Below are 15,209 nucleotides of genomic sequence, written 5' to 3' on the forward strand. Positions count from 1 at the left end.
CTCAGTATCATATAGCACATTCATTTCCCTCTTTCTCCCCTGTGGCTTACTCTGAGAAATGAGAATGACTAGAAAATGTCCTATGTGCATCACAGGGGCTGCTCTGACGCTCCACCCCGGAGCTGACTGTGTTTTGGAGCTAACTGGAGTGATTCTTGTCCTACTAGTCCTAATGCATCGCACCAGTGCCTGTCACAGACCTTCCACAGTGGTGCTAAAGCCATGTGTGCTGCATGCTCAGTGTGGGAAAGTACCTGTTAGCACTGAATTGTTTGCAGTTGCAGTTTTTCCCTGGGAAGGGAAGACCTGCAAAACAAGCCCACGCAGTATCTAGTCCCAAAAGTCTTTTTTGTTTGGGATGTGGAATGCTGGGGAGCATAAGGCCTCCTGAGGCACTCTGCAGTGATTGGAAGAGGATTAGCAGGATGCAGACAGAAATCTCTGCAGGGAAAATTGGTACATAAATGAGATACTGTAAAGAAAAAAAAGCTAGAATAGTTGGTTTGGGGGTAATCTCATGGGCTGTGATTCCAGCTGCAACAGGTTCATTTTGCTAGAGGCAGGTGCTTGTGTTGCATTGCAGACTGGACTAACTTAAATTCTTATCCCCCCAGGAGAAAGAGGAACGGTATTTCTTGTTATTTTCCAATGTTTTGCTGATGCTGTCTGCAAGCCCACGGATGAGTGGGTTCATCTATCAGGTAGGCCTGCTTAGTTTGAATTTGCAAGGCGATGGGTGTAAAAGCACAAAACAGATAGTTCTTATCAAATTTGAGTCCTCTGCATTTTTGAACTCTCTGTTGTGATGCAAACACCCCAGGCTGGGAACCAGGGCTTGGCTTTACCATGTGCCAGGGTAGTCAATACCTTTGTCCTGATAATTGGTTAAGCAGCATTTGGTAAGTGAATGCTATGAAATTAAAAAAAAAAAATTTACAAAAACCTCAAAACCTGTTGTTCTACCTGCTGTTTTTGAGAGTAGGGTCTGTGTGTAAGGTGTCCTGATCCAGCTGTAGGGTTTCGACCAGCCAGCTGGCTCTCAGTTTTGTGCCATCTCTGGAAAATACTAATAAAGCCCACTGCAAAGTGCATGAAAATTCCTTTCCATGAGGTACTACATACAATTCTGCATTTCTTGTGTTTTGCCATTTTCCATACCATCCAATGGCTGTTGAGAGCTTGATTTTTCTCCAGCTGTCTGAAACCATCGATACTGCCAGGAAAAGGATGCTGTTGTTTTTGATGTGTCATTTGTCGTAGCAAGGAAGATGAGAAAGATTTGGGAAATATTTGGCTGGGTTTTCTGGCTTGACCCACTGGTGGGAGTAAGGTGAGCAGGCAGTTCAGCATGCAAATCAGAGGGATGGGGAAGACTTTCAGAAAAAGCCAGGGGAAATTGATCCTTCTGACTTGACTGTAACAAAGGTTTGCACTGAATGAAGGGAAAGGGTGGCAGATGAGCCGGGGATGACTCAGTTGTCATGGGAGCCTCATCTCCGGGGTTTGACCTAGTTGTGCGGGGAAATCTAGTTCCATACATTAAAGGAGACTCTTCATGCAGTCTGAAGCCTTCACAAATTAATTTTTAATGGTGATTTCCAAAGAGAAAGGAATCAGCAGAAACAAGCAGAACAACACCTGCTGACACTGACTGCTCTTCAATTCTCCTAGGGAAAGCTGCCTTTGACAGGAATGATGCTGACAAAGCTGGAAGATGCTGAAGGGAGTGAGCACATGTTTGAAATCACAGGTCAGTGGGGCCCTCTGCCTGGGGCAGTCCTCCCAGGACAAGCAGTTACCACTGGAAGTACCGGTCTGCCTTCCACTAGCCCCCTGCCATGATCTTCCTCCTGCTCTTTTACCATGTGTTGTCTGAGTTTCTGAGCACCTTTGTCCTGCTTAGGCAATCTCCTCCAAGTGCCTGGAGCTCTTCCTCTGGCTGCCTTTGGAGACCACAGTGCTTTGTATGGGACAAATCTCTCGCCCCAGTAGCACTGCTCTGCACTGGTGTGCCCTGTCTGCATCTGGTATCCATGCCTTGTAGCTCTGAGCACCTCCTTTATTGACAGATACATGGTTCTGGTCATGAGGGACCTTTCATCCCATTTCCCCTTTCAGTGTATCTCATTACTTGTAGGTGTACACAGTCATTTCATGCTCAGTGCCTGGGCTGCAGTGCAGCTGCTTGTGCTGATGGTATTTGGTGTCAGGATCCTGTTCATCACGGAAGTATTGTGTTTAATGACCTTCAACATTAAATAATCCTCACACATTCATCTTACTTGTTCCCTTAGCATTTATTGCAGCTCCCACACTGTCAGTGGTTGCCTTGAGCAGGATGGGCAGTCACATCATCATTGTAGATGAGATGCTTAGGGATGTGGTTTAGTGATGCACCTTGCAGTGCTGGTTTAATGGTTGGACTTGATGATCTTAGATGTCTTTTCCAACCTTCATGATTCTTAATGATTAATGCTTTTATCTTTGCGCTAACCTTTTTGGATCCACTGGACTGTGCAAACTGAGGAGCCATTTCCTGCTCTGCTGAGCTGATCTCACCCTGTGTTTCCTCCTGGGTCTACCACTTGCTAAAGACAGTTATTTAACCCTCTGCTACAGGGAACATGACGGAACGGATCACTGTGTCCTGCAGCACCAGCCAGGACTTGCACGAATGGCTTGACCACTTGCAAAGGCTGACCAAAGGGACATGCAGCACCGTCTCCAAAACACAGTCCTGGAGCCCTCATTCGGTAAGTGTCACCTCCTGGCCTCTGCTGCCTGGGTTCCTCACTGTTGCCTGAGCTCTCTGTTTCAGCAGCACCCTGACTCTGAGGTAACATGACAGCTGTAAGACACATCCTGCCCTTTGCTTTGTAACCATGTTGTGCTTGTACCATTTTACATGTATCCTGCCCTATTTTTGTTGCAACTTAGATGTCTTGGTTTCTCAACACTCATCCATCCCCCTCCAATTCTCTGCCTTGTTTGGTGGTTAACAGTCTTGGTTTGCTTCTCATCTATTTTCTCAGACATTTAGTTCATCTGGGCAGATCCGTGGGCCTCTGGAACCCCCCAAAATCCTCAAGCCCTGGAGCTTGAGCTGCCTCCGTCCTGCTCCTCCACTCAGACCTTCAGCAGCACTGAGTTACAAAGAGGTAATAATCCCACCTGCCTATCCAGGACCCTGATTTCACACAATCCCTAGACCTTGTGTTCAGGTTTTGTATCCCACAGCAAGGACACAGAAATGTAGGTTTTTGGGGATGTTGAGAGAAATTACTCTGCCACTTTGGCCCTAGTCCTGTGATGGATGTAGGTCGCTGTCCTGGGCTTTGTGCTACACGGGACTCATGGGTACATATGTTTGCAGGCTGGATGTTAGCTTTGGCTGCCATAGCACTCTCAGTTGCTGGATTTCACCAGTCCTACATCTGGGTGTCCCCTTGAGCCCTGTTTTTTGGAAGTGCCATGGTGGAGCTGCCTTCTCTCCTCCTTCCTGCCTTGGTCTGAGATGTGGACAGGGGCCTGCTCCCTGCTGGAATGTGTTCCAGCTCCAGCTGTGGCAGCAGCTCAGTGGTACAGGATTGAAAAGTGATAGTGCACCATGAGGAAGAGGCAAAACTCCTAGCCATATTTCTTGTGTCTTCCACCCTGATTTGGTGGCTGGAGCAGGATGTGGGGCTTGACCCTCCTTTGCCACCCACCTGAGTGTTACACAGCAAGGTCCTGCTGGGAGGCAGCAGCCGAGGGATGGCTTCACCTGCAGGAATCCTGGCCTGGGAGCTGGCATGGGAAAACCCAAAATGCAGCCTAGTGCTGTTGTCACCCTGCACCACAACTGTAGTGCTCTCCTTCCCTACCTCATGCTAAATTTTTGGAATTACTCACCAGTATCTCAGGTAACGTTCCTCTTATTGAGTGAGCACTCTGGGTCTGAGTCAGCTGCCTTTCTTGGTGCAGCAGCCCTGGGAGTGTTTCTGCCCAGTGGGGATGGGGATAGGGAAGGGGCTTGGATCCCCTCAACCCTCCCAGCACTTGGGAAGAGTTTGGCAGCTGGCAGAACTGTGGGTCTGCTGCTCCAGGTAGAGGTTTTAAGTAGCCTCATTGCATCTTGTTGCATTTATTTATTAGAATTTGTAAAGTAACACATTTCAGTTTGGGAATTAAATTGGTTAAATACCAACTGAGCAGACTGAAAATGACCTATAATCTTTGCATGTTCCAAATTCCTTATGGAGGCTAAACCCTTTCTTGCTTGTGTGGTCAATTAAAAATATTGGCTTGCGGTAAAAGAGAAATTTTTCTGTGAGAAAAACGACAGATTGAGGGGTATAATTAATACCATGGTCCTTTGCAGTTTCTTGTCCCCTGCCACTCATAACCAGAATTAAACTCTCTGTGTCGAAAGCGGGGGAGAGGTTTTTGCCACAGAGGCTTAGCCCACAGCGAGTCCCAAGGGATAGGATGCTGGATGGTATCCTGCAAGATGTCATAGGACCAACAATGTGGCTTCTATGGGAACAAGCTGTACTGACCATGTCAGTAGAAACCCAAAGGCCAACATGTCCAGCAGAGCTGGGCAGGCACAGCCTGGTAGTCAGTCCTGCCTGAGCCTAGGGAGAGACTCATGGACACAAGTCTGTGATGACAGATGGGGAATAAATTTGGTTGCCGGCCCAAGCAGATCCACATTTGTCTCATTTCTCCCTCTGGGAAGCTTAATCCCTAAACAGAATCCCTATTTCACTGTATTTTAGGTTTTTTAAATTAAAGTAGAACACAAAATAAACAATGCTGACAGCTCCATGCAAGCACCCTCCTATAATGAAGTTATAATGAAGGAATACAAATTTCCAAGGTTACTTGCAGGGAAATGAGTGGGATAGTTTGATTAAATGAGCTGAGATTTTTAGACACCCAGTGTTACTTTATTTGTCTTCTCCTAGTGTAGGATAGGATGGCATAGTCTTGTACACTTCCTTGTACCCAGCGCTCAGGAAACCTCAGACCCTGCTTGTGTATGGCACCGCACTCTTGTTATTTCCATTGAAATTGGGTATTTTTCCTGTTCTGTTTCCAGTAATCATTTGAAATGACAGAACAGGTAAGTTCTGTGGGTGTCTGGATTCAGTTTAGCAAAGGGAAAATGATTTATAGATCGTTTCTTCTACTACTTTTTTTTTTTTTTTTAACTGGCTGCTTTCCATTAGGTGAAGACTTTGTAACATCAGGGTTCAGGACTTTGCTGGGCAGACCTGCAGGAGAGCCTCGTGGCTCCCTGGGTCTGGCATCCCAGGGATGGGATCCAGGGATGGAATCTTCCACAGGATGTGCAGGGAGCTCCCTGTCCCTGCCAGTGAAGCAGGGAGGTGTTGCAGTGCTGATGCCCGACATGCTCAGGTCTTCAGCGAGGATGGAAGGTCCCCTTTGAGAAGATGAAGTCCCAGGAGATTGTCACCAGGGTGGGCAGAGCGTCCTGGCAGCCTGACTAGGCTGGGTTGAGGCCCTTAGATAGAATTGGTGTTGAGTGCAGGCCCTGAGCACTTCCTGGGACTTGGATGGGGCCAGGCATATGGGGCTCCTGCAGTTGTAAGCACCAGTTTAGGCAACCAACATCCACAGACACCCACTACTAACCGAGGAAGCATGTTCTCTGTGTTTAGAGTGTATGAATGCCCACTCATCCTGTGTCTCACATGTAAATTTTCAGTTTTGCATGGCACCGTACTCCTTTGCATGTTGATAGTGCTTTAAAACCAGGACAGAGGGTGTGCTGCATTAATCTCAGGACTAACACTGAAATGGGGTTTAGAATTGTGGATTTAATGGACTTGGTGATAAAAATCATCAGACTCTCACACTCATCTTCTCTTTCTTTGCATATTCATTGTAGAGGATGTCTTATATCTTAAAGGTAAGGGTAGATACATCTCTTTGGCTTGTCATGGCACAGAATGCTTGTTCCTGTTAATGCTTCTTGTGCTTGCATGACCCTAATTTTGCCTCGTTGTATCAGTAAGTTCTGGTCACAGTCAGTAGCAGCTGGCAAATATATTTTAAGATAACTCTCAGAAAGGATTTAGTGTTTTGGTACTTAAACCTCCTGGCATGCCTCTTCTCCTTTAAATCTCAATCGCATGTAACCTACTAATACTCTAATTCTCTCCAAATCAGCAAGACTTTTAACTGAGTGAAGGAGATAAAAACTTGTGCTTCTTACTCATGGAGTCATAGCAAACACTAACTTTATGTGTGTTTGTCTGTTCTCTGTGTATATTTGTGTATGGGATTTATACTCTCAAATTGTGGGCATTTAGAAGCAGAGCTATTTGCCAACTCTTTTATATTAGTAATTAAGTCAATGGAATAAGGCACATTTTAGGGTTTTCTAGCACAGACCACAGAGTTCATAAGCAACTAAAAGTGCTATGAATGTATTTGAATTCTTTGGCTAAAGGATTTTAGAGAAGAGCTGAATTTACTAGAGGAGCCTGTCCTGGTCCAAACCTGCAGGTGCAATTCCCACTGCTGTTCCAGGGAGCAGTGGGTAACAACTGGTACATGTGAAGGGCAAAAACTATAATTTTCCCCAACTTTGTCACTGTCTGCTTTGTAGCTTTCTAAAGTGTTGTGTGTAGCATGGGTAACTGCACCCATGTGTGCTGCTCCACTGTTCCAGCTGCCTTTGGTTCTGGTTAAACACAAGAGTCTGTTTCTCTGTAGGATTCTAGCAAAAGTCCAAAAACAATGAAGAAATTTCTTCCAAAAAGGAAAACTGAGAGAAAACCATCTGATGAAGAGTTTGTTATTCGGAAAAGTAAGTGTTGCCCAGAGATGCTTTGACTGCCCAATCCCTGGAAGTGTTCAAGGCCAGGTTGGATGGGGCTTGGAGCAACCTAGTCTAGTGGAAGGTATCCCTGCCCATGGCAGGGATTAGGACTAGATGATCTTTAACCCCAACCATTCTGTGATGCTATTTTTCTTTTGTTTCTGGAGATTTCTGTGTTCTCAGTGATCTCCATGGGACTTTGAAAACACCCTTTCTTGCAGTGCAGGATGTGACAGGATGCTCTCACTCTGAGCCTACATGCTCCTGAGCATGGGAGACTTCTGGAAGTGCACTGGTCCTCAGCCTCTGACAGATTCCTCCTCCCCTCCCAATTATGACTGCTAGACATGCCACCACCCTCTTTGTGATTGCTAGCACAAGGTCATGGGTTGTGGGTGGTCTTATTCTGAGTATGAAGCCAAGGAACTACTTCCAAGTAGTTAAAAACTGCATTAAACTGCACATCAGGAGTCACCATAATATGTCTGACACCTGGGACAAACCCTTACCTGGCCATGCCAGCATGTCCTAGAACAGTGTCCATGGGGAATTAAGAATCAAAAAGGCCCCCATCCCAACAGGGATGTTCAAAGAGGAGTGTCCTGAGAACTCCCTAGAGCCCACTTGGGGCACACCCTGGGGGCTTTACATGAAAGGCCATGGCCACCATGGTCAAGCCATGGTCATGCTGCCATGCACAGCTCCAGGATTAGCTCTCTCCCTTGAGAAGATGGCTCTGAGCAATGGTTGGAAATTAACACTGCATGTTTCCAAGTCCTGCTCTGGTGCTGTTGTACCAGACCTCCCACAGTAGGGTTGCTTTGCCTGCCCATCTTCTGGTGCTGCCTGCACCCAAAGTAGGGCATCACCCCCTGAGTTTTGCCGAGATGAGCAACTAGAGATAAGTTTTCACACCATTTGGTCATGGTACTTGATGCCACAAAGGCCAGAAAATGTAAAGGACCACAAAACAGATTGGCCAAAGTCCCAGAGGCAGTCAGCCAAAGAAACAGCATGATCTCTTAAGGGGCTTGGGAGCAAAGACTGGGAGAGACAGGGCCAGAGTACCTTGTTTTTTGTGCATGCTGTTGTTTGCAATGTTTTACAGGTACTGCTGCGCTGGAGGAGGATGCTCAGATCCTGAAGGTGATTGAGGCATACTGTACTGGGGCAGGCTTCCAGCAAGCTCTCAGCTCAGGTGGGCACACAAACACATGATTTAGCTCCTACTCTGCTCACAACACTGATAACCCCTTAGGGAAAAAACAGATGTTGCATCATGCAGCAACAAGACTCATGCTAGGAAACTGTAGCATTCAATCTTTGAGATAAGGAAGCTTCATCTGCCTAGTGGTTTAGTTGCCATTGTTTTTCTCCTAAACACAGAGAATGAAGCAGGTAGGAGGGCAGATGAGACACTGCTATTTCACCAGTGATTACCTGATGATAATCTCAGGTTGCTTATAGCTTTAGAAAGGAAGCACGAATATTATCTCTCAATCAGCTGCATGTTTAAGAACAACCTGCTTCATAAGAACCTATCTAACATCTTCACCTCTGGAAATATAACTATTTATCATTGCTGGTGAGATGTTAGCCAATTAAATCTGTGAACTTTCAAATAATGGTACATAGAAAAAAGGGAGGCTGTGGTTCTTTGTGGAGCTCTTGACCCTAGTTGAATGGTTTCATTTATAAGTCATGATGTAACTTTAGGTGCAATAAGTACTCTTGAAATTTTTCCACTTGCTGCTGAAGCTCTGGGTTAGTGGGATGTAGCTGACATCTCCAGCCTGCCCCAGGCTGATGGTGGAGCAGGAAGAATGAGAGCTTCTGTCTCTGATGTAGCATGGGCAGCAGGGAAGATTACCCCTTTTTCTCCCTCATGAATATTTCTTGTACTCAGGCTCCCGTAAAGACTCCATCCCTCAAGTCCTTCTTCCTGAGGAAGAGAAAATCATCATAGAGGAGACACGAAGCAATGGCCAGACGGTCACAGAGGAAAAGTAAGTGCGGTTTCTCTCCGCTTGCAGATAGATCCCTGTGTCACTTTTTGGGAGGGCATTAAAAACCAATGCCCTCTCCTTCTGTGCCTCCATAGAGGAGCAGGCCTGGTGTCATTGACTGCTGCCTTAGTTCTGGCAAAGAACCACCAGACAATTTCAATGGCTATTTTGTCCCTTTTAAGGACAGGACCACCCTCCCAGCTGTCCTGACATGGCTGTATTCCTCTGGGAGTCTGGATCCCTATTTTATGGCTTATCCAGATGTAGGATAGTGGGGTCAGTGAGGACAGAACCAAACAAGTGCCTCTTATTTTTTTAACTACTGATGTACTGAGCTGTTGCTGCCCCTCAGGAGCCTGCCTGGCACCTGCCTGCGAGTGCTCCCAGCCTGTTCTGTAACTTTTACATCTGGGTGACTCTGTTGAGCCTCTCCCTTTCCAACCCAGTCAGTGTGTTCCTTTCACATTTGATTTTTTGCAGCACAACCTCAAGGAACCAAGGCTGCTTTACAAAAGATACTCAGGCATTTCCACCTTTAAAGTTATTGTTATTTATTGCCATAGCATAAACAAGGAAGCCAAAGTCACGGACCTTTGCTGATAACTCAAAGCAGAACAAGGTATCAAGGTTTGAGAAAAGAGCCCTGAGTTTTGGACCAGTGGCATATAAATGCTCCTGGGCTGTGTTTCTAGAGTCCCCTCCCAGGCAGAAGCCTGATGCTTGGGAAGCAGAATCTGGCTGCAACTTTCCTGTCAGCACCTTCCATACTATCACTGTTTTCCTGCACACCAACTCTAATTTCTTTTTTCTTTATTTTTTCAGAAGCCTTGTTGACACAGTTTATGCACTGAAAGATGAAGTCAAAGAGCTGAAGCAGGTAATTTGGGTTTGATGGTTTGTGCTGGGAGTTGAGTGACAGCCAGCCAATCTGTGCTGGATCATTTTCAGCTGGTCGGTGCCAGGAAAAGTCTTGCTGATGCTGGTCCAATCTTGCAAATTCCTAAATGAGCATTAGTTTTTTTTCTGGTTTACCTTCCTAAATCACAGAATCACAGAATCTTTAAGGTTGGAAAAGATCTCTGGGATCATGGAGTCCAACCATCAGCCCAGCACCACCACTATGTTCACCACTAAAGCATGTCCTGAAGTGCCATACCTACACATTCTGTGAACACTCCCAGGAATGGTGACTCCACTACTTCCCTGGGCAGACTGTTCCAGTGTTTGTCAACCCCTTCCATGAAGAAACTTTTCCTGATATCCAACATAAACCTTCCCTGGCGCAGCTGGAGACCACTTCCTCTCATCCTCCATGCTTGAGTGCTAAGGAAGGCAAGAGGGAAGGAGTAGCTGGTCTTTGTGGTAACATGAAAAACTTTCCCCCTGTTCCAAAAGCTCTTTCATCTTGACCATTCATTTTATAGGGGTCTGGTGGACACCAGTTCTTGTAGACTCAGAGGAAATGTGTCTTCTTCCCTCCAGTCCCAAGTCTGGAGGTGGGAGAAACCATCAGAGGGGAAAAGGGTTCTTCAACCCAAGATAAAATTAGGTTTCAGGGAGGATGTTTCTGTCTGCCCAAAGTCAGGGAACTTCTGTGCAGGTCTGTGAGGTAGTAAGGTTCTGCTTGGGTTATTTGTGGTCTGATCCACTTACGTTCTTCATCCTCACAAACTTCTATCAAATGTCACTGTTATTTCATCACCTCTGAGGCATCAAGCAGCAGATACATGGAAGTACCTCACTGCATAAAGAACATGGGCATAACTGCATCTTAATTCCTTTGTTTTTCACCTTGCAGGAAAACAAAAGGATGAAACAATGTTTGGAGGAAGAGCTTAAATCCAGGAAGGACTTGGAGAAGCTGGTGAGAAGGCTGCTGAAACAGACAGATGAGTGTGGCAGGGAGGACACCGGGCGCAAGTCATCCCTGATTGCTTGAATTCATGGAGAAGCTGCTGGCAGTGGTGTGTGACCTCAGGTGTATTTTTGGGAAGTGGAACTGGATCCTTTGCCTCTTTTTGCTCCTTATTTTGTTGGTTTGGGGTATTTTGTTACCAAAAAAAAAAAAAACCCTCAACAAAAAAGTCATAGAGAAAAAATAGTTTTTCTTCCATCCAGTAAGCAAATAAAGCAGAAACAATCAATCACAACTGAACCAGTAAGCAAGCAGTCCATGATTCACAATTCATCTGCAGCAACTAATACCTCATTGTACCTGCTACTGGGAGCAAATACAAACTCTGCTAGTGATTGTTGCTCACAAAGGCTTGGACAGCAGTTTCCTAGAAGAAGCTTAAGCACTTTTTAATGCTTTCATTCTTTCCAAAAGCACCAGTACCTATTTATTGAATGAAAACATTACTGAGGTGGTATTGAGCAGAGGTGGTATTGACCAAAAAAGCAACATGCTCCTCTTTTCAGATAATCACAACTGGGGAAGCTTTTCCCATCTGTCTTCTTTTTCCCCATTAGTTGACTGTAGCGAACTAGAGCCCAGCAATACTGTAGTTCCTGTGTGGCCTTGATACTGATTAAAATGTGCAATTAACATGAAGATGTTTGAACTCCTTGGGGAAAGCCAGATCTAGAGCACCTGTCAGAGCGCATAGGAAGGTATTTTGCACAGTGCTGCCTCCTTACAGCTCGTGATTAGCACAACAGGTAACTGCTGTTCTGCCCCCTTCCCTTTTCTTACGCATGATGTAGAATTCCTATCCCCTGCTTTGTTTTCACATTGAATGTCCAGGTATCCTAGGAGATGATAATTTTGCTGCGCTTCCTCTTGCAGGACATGCTTTTCTCCATATGAAATGTAAACACTGCTTGACAAAAAAAGCAACCCCAAATGTGCTGGTCCCCTGCTCCCTTCTGCCCACTCCATGCTTTCCATTGCTCCTTCCCAAAGGCTGGGAATGTTCCAGTGGCCACTTCTCCCCACACTGCCCCACAGGGACTTTCTGCTAGGGAAAAGGAACTTTTGCTTGAGATAGGGAAGGTATTTATGCTTTGACAAGAGCTGGAACGCTCCTGAGGCAAGGATGTACAACACCCTCACAGATCCCTGCACAGCTCCTTGAACACAGCATACAGGCAACATGCATATGTATCAGCTCTCCTTATCTTATTTGGTGTTATACCCTAGTTTAGAACTGGTGTTTTCCTTCCTTCCTTCCTTAACAGCATTATAAAAATAACCTTCTGTTAATTATGTCTTATTTATCTCACAGGGCAGCATGGTCCCAGGGTGTGCAGAGGCACCACAGCTCATTACAGTCACACCATTCTGTTGGTTGTGAAGGACATAACAGAGGCAATAATTACAACTCTCTCCTTGCCATTAAAATTCAGCCAGGACATTGCAAATGGTGTTTTGGGAGCTATAGACTCCAAAGCATCTCAAGGAGTGAAACAAGAAACCCTCTTTAAAGGGTTTCTAGAATTTCTAGGGCAAAACAGAGGTCTGGCTACATTTGCCATCCCCAGAGCAGCTCAGCCAGATGGCAGCTCCCCACATCCCTCCCTGGGCACACAGTTGAGTGATTTGGTCAGCAGTCAAGCCCTGCTGCGCTTGTGAATTGTTTTCCAGGAGTAGGACCTTTGCTGCACTTACTGCTGCTTGGGGAGGCCATGCCCAGACCCCTGGGTACTGCCTGGCCCTGCTGCCTGCTCCAAGCTGGCCTGGGGACTAGGCTGCTGACATGCAGAGCAAACCAAGGGCCACCGACACTCCAGGGAGAGGGTGGAAATGTGTCCTCACTGCCCCCAGGCTCAGTTGGAACCCGTGCTATGTACATATGCATGTTTGTGAGATGTAATGTGGTGGAGGGCACACTGGGACTTTTTGGATCAAGCGTTTCTCAAGAGCTAGAAGCCAAAAAAAGACAAGAAAATAAAATAAAAAGGAAAAGAAGCCATGCCAGATGGACAGCAATGTTTCCATATTTACTTTGTTTACAGTGCTTTGTAAATAGGTTCCAGTGAGTCTGTCTTTAGATGGATGTTGTGTCAGCTGCCTTCCAGTGTATCTTTGTCATGTAGGTTTATTTACTGTAAACTACTTATGCAAGTTCAACTTTTCTAACATGTTTTTATTTTGAACAGTTTTTTAATTGACATTTTCAACAAATAAAGGATAAAAGTCACTTCTTAGCCCTTGGAGCTGCTTCCTGTGTTTCTGCCATGAAAGCAAAGCCAGTGCTTGCTCTGTGCATCACTGATTTCCTCAAAATGCCATGGCAGCATCATACCTCTCTGATTTTCTGGTGGCAATACTGGTGTGAAAGGTGATGCTGGCACTTGGACTGTTGCTCCCATCGTCATCCATACCTGCAGTAGGCCAAGGGCACCTGGTCCCAGGGCAAGAGATGCATTTCCATCCCTCAGGCCCCACATGCACTCTCTTCACAAGGATGCTTTATGGAAAACAGACTGCTCTGCTGCACCAGGCAGTTGCTGTAGAAAAGTGACTTCCTGCCTCTTTGAGATTTTATTTTTTTTTTAGTTAGTGTGTGTTTTTTTCTGGCAATTAGGTGTGGTGACAGGATTTCCTTTGGTCTACCACCACTTGGACGTCTCCTGCAGGCTGGGAGTTTTTTAACTCTTTGTTAGAGATATGCCATGGTCTGTGGTCTCAGCCCACAGCAGAAGTGGTGGATCAAGGGCAGAAGGGCTGGATCCTCCTCTCCTTCCCCAAACACAGCCTTCAGAGTAGGAAAAAGAACAAGGAAAAAAATAAACAGTAGCCTTGGGTGCATCATGGAAAAACACTGAAGTCCAAAACTTCCAGAGGGCAGGGTTAAATGGGCTATTAGAAAGCCATTCTTCCCTATGAGGGTGGTGAGGCCCTAGAACAGGTTACCCAGAGAAGCTGTGGCTGCCCCATCCCTGGTAGGGTTCCAGGCGAGGTTGCGTGTGGCTTGGAGCAACCCGGTGTGTATGTGTGTGTATATATATATATATATATATATATATATATATATATAACATGTATATATCTATATCTATATCTATTTTTTTTGTTAGTGAGCTCAGTGTGTATTGAACCATGCAAACACCTCTCCCAGCAGATGTCCATGCTGCTGCTTCGGCAGCACTGCTCATCCATCACCCCCTGTACCAGTCCTGCTGATGTGCCCTGCAAACTCATTACACTCTCAACCCCTTAACTCAGAACAAAAATCAGTTTGGAAACGGTAAAATCCACAGCCTGAGGACTTGCATAGAGGCCTCACGTCAAGGAAAAAAATCGATGTATTGACAACCTTTAAACTTTCCATGGGGAGAGGAAACAGTGCCAGCTATGGCAACAGGCAGGGCTGGGGGAGAAGGACACAGCAGAATGGCAGCAATTGCATCTTGTCCCCTCTCACACCCTACCTCACATCTGAATCCCATGGGCTATTTTTGGCAAGTCAAGAAACAGAGGCAAGAAACAAAAGCCCTGAGAAAGGCAGCCGTGGGGGCAGGGGCTGGGCTTGGTCAGGCAACCCACAGGCAGGGGAGGTGAGAGCTGGCATCTGCTGCCCTAGATGCAGAATTTATGGAGTTTTTTAATGACTGTTTTTCTCCTCCCCTCTTTGTTTTCCTCAGCCATGCAATTTGCAGCTTCTGGATCCCTGCTCAGTGATCTGGGCTGGGGACCACAGCCCAGCCCAAGGTCTCTGGCAGGTGCTCCTGGCCATTGAGGCTGGGGGCTGCAGGAGGCTTCAAAGTGTGCACTGATCAGTTTCTCCCTGCCTGTGATGAGCAGGTTTTCTATGCCTTGTTTTTGGCTACACACACACTCCTCACAGCTCTCCTCCCCATTCACTTGCTCCAAGCTTCTCCCCCTGTCTCAGACCATGCTAGTTTGCACTATCTTTGGTTTCTCTTGTAGCTCCCACCCACAGTCCCACCCTGACCGAGCACCTCCACCTCCCCTGTGGAGGTTTGTGGTTCTTCAGGCAGCCCAGCACTGCCCCCAGGAGCCTAGCCCACAGGGCTGGCTGTGTTTCAGCAGCAGCAGGGATGTGGTCAGACCCACACTACCACGGGGCACCCTGGGAGGCAGCAGCTGCCCAGCTGCAAACACAGCATGTGCAGCATCCATCCCTGTGCTCTGAAGCACAGACATCCCTGCAGGCTCCATGACCTCAGGACAGGCAGGAATTATCCTCTTTCAGTCAAGTGTCCTAAATTCCATTAAAACTAGTCCCCACCCCTCTATTTCATAGCTGTGCTAGGGGCTTCAGCCTTGGTGTCTCACTGCCCTCTCAGGACAGGGACTCTCTGTTTCCTTCTTCTGCCAGTGTTCCTAATGTTGCCTGGCCCTGGCACCTCAACATGCCCCAAGGAGCATGGTGGAATGGCTGTCCCTGGAGGCTTCTGGGACT

At 46.5% G+C, this 15,209-nt stretch overlaps 1 protein-coding gene across 7 annotated transcripts in view; it reads left to right on the top strand.

Annotated features, from left to right (window-relative positions):
- Positions 1-12,987, top strand: part of ARHGEF6 (Rac/Cdc42 guanine nucleotide exchange factor 6) — a 38,963-nt gene extending 25,976 nt beyond the window's left edge. For 6 of the 7 annotated variants that reach the window (XM_059859529.1, XM_059859532.1, XM_059859535.1 and 3 more), the window contains 10 exons: positions 615-701; positions 1,672-1,750; positions 2,620-2,753; positions 3,033-3,158; positions 5,897-5,917; positions 6,727-6,820; positions 7,941-8,030; positions 8,739-8,838; positions 9,661-9,715; positions 10,637-12,987. In XM_059859529.1, coding sequence (XP_059715512.1) covers positions 615-701; positions 1,672-1,750; positions 2,620-2,753; positions 3,033-3,158; positions 5,897-5,917; positions 6,727-6,820; positions 7,941-8,030; positions 8,739-8,838; positions 9,661-9,715; positions 10,637-10,777 — 927 coding nt within the window. In that variant the 3' untranslated portion in view covers positions 10,778-12,987. The remainder of the gene's footprint in view (positions 1-614; positions 702-1,671; positions 1,751-2,619; positions 2,754-3,032; positions 3,159-5,896; positions 5,918-6,726; positions 6,821-7,940; positions 8,031-8,738; positions 8,839-9,660; positions 9,716-10,636) is intronic. The other variant, XM_059859530.1, reaches the window with a different exon arrangement.
- Positions 12,988-15,209: the final 2,222 nt, after the last annotated feature.

Source organism: Haemorhous mexicanus, chromosome 14 (assembly GCF_027477595.1).
Source record: "Haemorhous mexicanus isolate bHaeMex1 chromosome 14, bHaeMex1.pri, whole genome shotgun sequence".
Classification (NCBI taxonomy): domain Eukaryota; kingdom Metazoa; phylum Chordata; class Aves; order Passeriformes; family Fringillidae; genus Haemorhous; species Haemorhous mexicanus.